The sequence below is a fragment of the Hydra vulgaris genome, chromosome 14 (assembly GCF_038396675.1).
Source record: "Hydra vulgaris chromosome 14, alternate assembly HydraT2T_AEP".
Lineage (NCBI taxonomy): Eukaryota > Metazoa > Cnidaria > Hydrozoa > Anthoathecata > Hydridae > Hydra > Hydra vulgaris.
Window position 1 is genome coordinate 31,668,108 of NC_088933.1, and position 8,698 is coordinate 31,676,805.

General features: G+C 27.8%; 1 protein-coding gene across 1 annotated transcript; it reads left to right on the top strand.

Moving 5' to 3' along the window:
- The first annotated feature begins 1,885 nt into the window (after positions 1-1,885).
- Positions 1,886-8,341, top strand: LOC136091048 (uncharacterized). Its single transcript, XM_065818032.1, has 3 exons — positions 1,886-2,993; positions 3,315-4,550; positions 8,304-8,341. The coding sequence occupies exons 1-3, from the start codon at positions 1,886-1,888 to the stop codon at positions 8,339-8,341; spliced, it is 2,382 nt and encodes a 793-aa protein (XP_065674104.1).
- The last annotated feature ends 357 nt before the right edge of the window (positions 8,342-8,698 follow it).

Sequence of the window (8,698 nt, forward strand, 5' to 3'; positions counted from 1 at the left end):
TTTTTATTGTTATTAATGATTTAATAACTCATAACCCGTATTACGGTTGCTTACTGCTAGTCATTATCATTATGTTATAAATTAATATTAGTTAATAAAATTGTATTGAATATTCTCTGGTTGTCGTGTTTTAGACGTGTTTAATTGCGAGTTTGATACTCAGAAGGCGTCGTCTTGTATACCTGTCTTTATACGCATCTGATGCCTATTTTTAATGCGCGTTTGACACGATAAAATGGCTAACATATATTCGTAAATAATGCGTATTCTGGAAAGTTTCAAATGCAGGAAAATATCGTATTAAATATTCTCTGGTTATCGTGTTTTATACGTGTTTACAAGAGTTTCAAATGCAAGTTTGATACTCAGTAGGCGTCGTATTGTATACCTGTATTAATACGCATCTAATGCGTATTTCTAATGCGTATTCGACACGATAAAATGGCTAACATGCATACCACATCGATACGTATTTAAACGAGTTTCTAATACGCATTTACAACTAAATTTGCCGACTGGGTATGTTTAAAAATTTTTAATTTTGATTAATAATTTTATTTTTGTTATTTCTTTGTTTTAAACTTCAAATTATAAACTTCAAAGTCATGCGTCATACTTTTTATATAAATGGCAGCTAAACAATATTTTGATAAAAGCGTAGAATTGTCCCCACAAGTAACGATAACTATTTTGATTTAAGACATAAATAAATAGCTAAAACTTCAACAAAGTTATTCAACAAGAGCGGACGCAATTTTACTACGGTTAGCGAAAGATACTATGACTCAAAATGAGGTTTTGATTTTTTACAAAAACGAAGACCAGATATATTACTGATTTTAGGAGAAATGTAGGAGAGTACTGGTACATCGATTGATCTATACCTGCCCCAACCCAAACCCTAAGTCGATGTAGCAGCATTCCCTTGGATGTTATCCATAAATTAGCCAATCTAGAAGCACTCTCTTACAATTCTCCCCAAATCAGTAATATATCTGGTCTTCGTTTTTAGAAAAATCAAAACCTCATTTTGAGTCATAGTATCTTTCGCTAACCTTTTACTACGAGGAGAATTTAAAAATGGCAGTAACACTTAAAGAAATAAAAACAATGTTAAAAGAAATGTTTAAAGAATTCAAAAAAGAAACTGAAGAAATGTTTCGTACACAAGAGAAAACTGTTATCGATATTATAGGCGCTAATATAAAAATCATTAACGACAGATTAGACAAAGCTGAGATAAATATCAACGTGAATGTAAACAAACTTAAAGAACTCTCAAAGGAATTGGAAGATATTAAGGTTAGTCTAAACTACAACGAAGAACTAGTTGACAAAAAAGTACGTAACAACAATAAACAACTTGATAAAAAATTCGAACATACTAATTTTGAAAAATATATGAAGGAAAAGCAACGAAACCTGGAAGATAGATCAAGAAGAAATAACCTACGAATCGATGGAATTGATGAAAATGGACAAGAATCATGGGGGGACTCTGAAGAAAAAGTTCACGCATTCTTCTGGCAAAATCTTGGACTGAAAAATATCGAAATTGAGCGTGCCCACCGCACTGGATTGAAGAAAGATGGACGACCGAGGACAATAGTTCTTAACCTGCAGAAATATAAAGACAAAATAAGAATCTTGAAAGAATCTCATTGACTTAAAGGCACAAATTGCTTCATTAACAAAGACTTTTCTCGTGAGACCGTTGTCATTCGGAAAAAGTTATTTGCGGAAGTTAAACTAAGGCGCTCAAATGGTGAAAATGTATCGGTAAGATATGACAAAATTGTTTATCTTAATAAAAATTTTGAAAACAATCTTAACAAATAACTAGCACTTCTAAAAAGAAATCCTTTTTTTTTTTCCATTTATTATCATGGCTATGACTAATAACTATGAATCCCTTTTTTTTAATTTATATGAAACAAATCTCTTTTCTTCAGAAGAAAACCTAGACCCTGAAAATAATTTTTATCGCAGTATTTTATACGATTGTTCTTATCATTTTCCGAACCAACTAGAAGGGTTTCTTTTTAAGAATGCTCGCGAAAAAAGTAATAAGCAAATTGTAATTCTCCACCTCAATATAAGAAGTTTGAAATGCAATTACAAAAAACTTTTAGATCTATTAGAAGAAGCTAAACACATTTTTAATATTATTTGTTTAACTGAAACTTGGATCACAGTAGATGAAATAAATAGTAATTTTGATATTCCTCATTTTAATATAATTTCTATGGAGAGAAAAACGAATAAGCGCGGCGGTGGAGTATTAATTTATGTTCACGAAAATTTTGAGTATTGTTTTAAAAATGATTTGAGCGTTTCTGACAGCGATAAAGAAGTTGTAACTATTGAAATTACAAACAATCAAACTAAAAACATTTTACTAAGCTGTTGTTATCGGCCACCTGACGGCGTGAGCGAAAACCTGAGCATGTTCTTACAACAAATCATAAAAAAAGGAAATAATGATAAAAAAGAAAACTATATAGTCGGAGACTTAAATATGAACTGTTTTCTCTATAATGACGACCATAAAATTAAGAATTTTTATGACGCAATTTTTGAAACAGGGTCAGTTACTTTAATAAATCGACCCACAAGAGTTACAATAAATACAGCGACTCTTATAGATAATATTATAACTACTGATATTCTCAATAATAATATACAATTAGGTATCATAAAAACTGATATATCAGATCATTTTCCTCTATTTCTGAAACTTAATAAAACAAACTCAGAAAGAAACATCAATACCAAAAAAGTAATAAGAAAACGCATTTATAATGAGACTAATATTAAGTTATTTAAAGACCAACTATCATTACTGCATTGGAAAAATATAAATTTTGATGATAACGCTAATAATATTTATGAAACTTTTTTCAAAACTTTTTTTTCTGTTTATGAAGTTAATTTCCCAATCATAGAAAAAGCAATAACAACAAAGAATATCAATACACCCTGGATTACTAAAGGTTTTAAAAAATCATCCAGAATAAAACAAAAATTATATATAAATTTTTTAAAAACAAAAACAGCTTCAAGCGAAAAAATTTATAAGAACTACAAAAACCTATTTGAAAAAATTCGCAAAAACTTGAAGAAAAATTATTACTCCCAATTATTCAATACATTTAAAAACGACACAAAGCGCACGTGGCAAATAATGAAGGAAATTATTGGCAAAAAAAAATCATGCTCCGGTTTCCTGCCACAAATGGTTAGAGTCGATAACAAAAGTTTATATGAACCAAAAACTATAGCTCAAGAATTTAACAAATACTTCACTCATATAGGACCAACAATGTCTGAAAAAATCCCTAAAACCAAATCTTTGTTTACTGATTATTTAGAATCCCTGGATAATTGCATTTGTTCAGATGAGTTATCTTCCGAATTAAGTTTTGATGAGTTCGAAAGAGCCTTCAAATCTATTAAAAAAAATAAGGCAATTGGAGCAGATCAAATTAATGGAAACGTGATTATAGATTGCTTTGAACAAATTAAAGATGTTCTATTTAAAATCTTTAAGGCTTCTATCCATCAAGGAGTATTCCCGGAACAATTAAAAATTGCCAAAATTATTCCTATTTTTAAAGAAGGGGACAAATCTGAAATCAGTAATTATCGCCCCATCTCTGTTCTCTCCACATTTTCGAAAATCCTAGAAAAAATTATGTTCAACAGATTATACAAATACTTTCATGATAATAATCTACTTTACATTAATCAATTTGGTTTCAAGAAAGATAACTCAACTGAACATGCTATTATCCAATTTGTACGTGAAATCTCAAAATCATTTGAAAAATCACAATATACACTAGGAATTTTTATTGACCTATCAAAAGCTTTTGATACGGTCGATCACCATATTTTGATTCATAAACTCAAATACTACGGAATAAAAAATAAAATTTTAAAATGGTTTAAAAGTTATCTATCTAATCGAAAACAGTTTGTATTATTTAACAATGATTATCAATCCACTTTTCTTAATACTTGTGGAGTTCCACAAGGTTCAATTCTTGGACCTCTCCTTTTTTTAATTTATATAAATGACTTAAATAAAGCTTCAAAACTAATGAGCATTATGTATGCAGATGATACAAACCTATTCCTTTCTAACTATGATATCGCTGAACTTTTTAAAACAATGAACGAAGAACTCAGATATATATCTAATTGGTTTAAGTGTAATAAGTTAACCTTAAATATTAATAAAACAAAATGGGTTTTATTTCATTCAATTTCAAAAAAACGATTTCTCCCTACAAATTTACCTCAAATTTTTATCGATCAAAAGGAAATCAAAAGAGATTCTGTTACAAAATTTTTAGGTGTTTATCTTGATGAAAATATTACCTGGAATCACCATATTGATTATATAAGCACAAAAATTTCTAAAAACATGGGGATCCTATATAAATTACGAATCTATCTCAATAAGAAAGTCTTAATACAACTTTATTATTCATTTATACATAGTTATTTAAATTATGCCAATATTGCTTGGGGAAGTACTGAAAAAAGTAAGTTGCAACGTCTTTATCTCCGTCAGAAACGCGCAATCCGTATAATCAATTTTGCAAATCGCTTCTCTCATTCGAAGCATTATTTTATGGAAATGAGAATTTTGAATATATACCAGTTAAATGTATTTAATACTTTATGTTTTGTATATATGTGGATAAATAACTTATCCGTAGCCGTTTTCAAAGATCTTTTTTCTCTTAAACCAATCAGTAAATATACTTTGAGAAATAATAACTTTTTAAATGAACCTTTTTGTCAAACAAACTTTAACCAATTTTGCATTACCTATCGAGCGCCACACCTTTGGAATAAACTTGTTTTGCCGAATTTTAATTTTGAAGTACCTATTACTTTTTGCCTTTTTAAAAAAAAACTGAAAAATCTCATTCTTTCATTAGATAATATTTTGAGTTATTATCAGTAGTAAAACTTAAAAATATTTTTTGGTCTACTTTTTTATTGTTTATATACATGTTTACGTTTATAGAATTTTATTCCTACTAATTTTATTTATTGTTCATATACTTTTTACTTTTTAACTTCCACATTGGTTTACTCTTGTATACAATTCTGATGACAAGATCATCTTGATCTTTCTTCAGATTAGATTATTTACCTTGTAGTTTTGTAAAAGTTTATTAATTTTTTTTTTATCTTATCTTTGTTAAATGCTTATTTGAGGTTCCGACGACAAGATCCTTGTGATCTTCTTTCAGATACCTTGTTTATATTTGTTATTTTTTATCATTGTAAGTTTATATTATTATTTTTACTATTTTTTATTTTAAGCTGTACAACGATTAACAAATGTAAACCAAAAAAAAAAAAAAAAAAAAAAAAAAAAAAAAAAAAAATTCTTTTGAATAATTTTATGCAGAACAATAACTACTTAATTTAATTTAAGAAGCCAGTTTATGAAGGTTAAATATTTGCCTTGAAATGTTCAACTGAAAACAACAGGTTTAATGCAAAGTTTTTTTGCGTCCTGTAAGTAACACAGCATATAATCTATAATTCCTAAACTTATAATAATTGAACGAAATTTCAATATACAGGAAAACAAATAAATGATTTTAGGATGATTCGTCAATATATAAAGATCTAATCTGTTAAAATAAAAAAATATATATCTAAAAATGTGACATTACAAAAATCAAAATGTCCCGTAAGTAACATTGGAGTTGCCCTTTAACTTGCATCGTTTTCCTTCTTTAGTGGTTTTATCCATTTTTACACTAAATTTATAAAGTAAGAATAAAGATTTGAATAATATAATAATTAAATGAATAATAAAATAAATTAAATGAATAATATTAGCATATAAACTAGCAAAAAAATGTAGATTAGAAGTTTTTATTGATAACATTAGTTAGCACATGCCATGCAGTTTGCCATATCTTGCGCATAACAATCAAGCATTAGTCAACCAAAAACACAGGTAAAAAACGCAAGCTGACTCTAAATATTATATAAATTGTAAACGTGTAAGATAACTACAGCCGGATTAAAAAAGATGCCCAGGGAAGGAAAATTATTTATCACCATAGTTTGTTGTTACGCATTAATCAAATACCTCAAAGCAACTTTAAAAAGAAAATATTAATACTATTAAACCTCTTAAAAATAAATTTGAAAAAAAAAATAAAAAAAAATAAATAAATAATGGAGAACTGAAGCCTAGCTATATAATATATATTTATAACCTTTAATATATATATATATATATATATATATATATATATATATATATATATATATATATATATATATATATATATATATATATATATATATATATATATATATATACAGTGGTTTTCATAAACTTAGACGCACTCATGTTTGAGAATAAAAGTTTTTAGTTTCTGGGACCCTATACCAGGTCTCCTTAATGACGTCCTTCAGCTGGCCAAGTGTGGAAACTTGAATTTTTGCCAATTCACAGTCAATCCAAGCCCAAATGTTTTCAATCGGGTTAAAATCAGGTGAGTATGGAGGCCACGGTATTGTCTTGATATTATTATTATCGTTGAACCACTCCTTTGTATAGTATGCAGTATGTGCAGTTGCACCATCTTGTTGAAGTTTCCATGGTTTATCATTGAGCAGGTCAATTGATGGAATTAGGTTGTTTTACTGTACTTCTACGTATATTCTGGAGTTGATTCTTCCGGCGAATGTTTGGCACATACCAACACCTTTGAAATTGAAGCATGACCAGATTTCTATTGAGCCCCCTCCACTTTGTACAGTCGGTCTAATGTACCTGGCGTAATACTTTTCGTGAGCCATTCTTTTGACTGTTATGTTAGATATGTGATTGATAAGCTCAAAGTTACTCTCATCACTCCATATAATGTTTTTCCATTGTTCTATTGTCCAATACCTTCTTTCACGACACCATTTTAGTTTTCTATGTTTATCATATGGACGCAGGAGCGGTTTCTTCAAAGCAGAGTAGACTCCAATCTTGTATTTGATAAGTATTCGGCGGACTGTGCTTTGAGAAATAGATGTATTTTGCGTTGTATTGAATTATGTGGTCAATTCTTTGTAACCAATTCTTGGATTAGCTCTAACAGCTCTAAAAAGGGTACAATTATCCTTTCTGTGGTTGACAAGGGTATACCTGGCCTCGTTTTCTCGCTGGCACCACCAGTGTGAAGAAAGTTTTGCTTCGTTGTCCGAACGCATTTCTCAGAAACTCCAATTAACCTGGCAATTTCTCTATTACTTTTGGTTCCTTCTTTGATGTAAGCAATAATTTGCCATCTTTCATCTTGAGTGATACGTCTTTTGCCCATTTTTCGTATCTTTTTAGTGCAAAACTAACTTAACTTTTGTTTATTTATTAAATAATGATTAACTAATTCCACGTAAGTCATATTTATATAAAGCTTTTTGACAAAATCAATTAATTTAGGCCTATTAATGAGAAATATGGGAAAAAATCTACTAATTAACTATCAATTAACAAGATATAAGACTTTTTTGATTGTGCGTCTAAATTTATGAATAAAATAAAATCAAGCTTATCAATTAACTTTTTTGCGTTAATTAGTATAGAATAAGTAATAAACATCCTGTAAAAAAAATTAAGGTACTCTATAATAGAGTTTTACTTCCTCTATTAAATTATATATCAAACATAGCGGTAGCACTTTTATTTTATTTTTACTTCAAGTATTTTCTTACACATATGTAAAAAAAAATGAGTGCGTCTAAATTTATGAAAACCACGGTATATATATATATATATATATATATATATATATATATATATATATATATATATATATATATATATATATATATATATATATCATATATATATATATATATATATATATATATATATATATATATATATATATATATATATATATATATATATATATATAGGTATATATATATATATATATATATTTATATATATATATATATATATACATATATATATATGTATATATATATATATATATATATACATATATATATATATACATATATATATATATATATATATATATATATATATATATATATATATATATATATATATATATATATATATATACATAGGCGGGTAACATTTTTGATGAAAAAAGAGCTAGTTTTTTGTCCAAAACTGGAGAGCAACTCTTATTTTTGCACCGCAATATTCCTAAACTTCAAGAAATCCTTACATAATTGATTATTCCAAATAAAAGCACATTTTGTTAGTTTAGAAATTTGTATTTTTTACCTAGGTTTACGTATTGTTCTTCATTGCCATTTAGGACAATGATTTTTAGATTTAATCTACACAGTCTGTGTCAAATGCCTCAAAAAATAAAGGTAAAAAATAAACTCCGGCATTCCGGCCTGAATTATTGCATTTTCAGCCGCAACCGGAATGAACGGAACTCCTTACACCCCGAGTTCCGGTAAAGCTAGTTCTATATATTGTCTCCTGATAATTTAAAGTTCCTATTTAAAGTTCTCCTAATATATTCCAAAATTTTTTGTTTATGCTTAAATATAAACTTGGACATGTTCCATCTCACTTTTTAAAGAATTTCTTCCAAAATAGCAAAAATAGATACCATACCAGAGGAACGGGAAACTTCAATGTACCTTTTAAAAAAACTAACCTTTCGCGCTT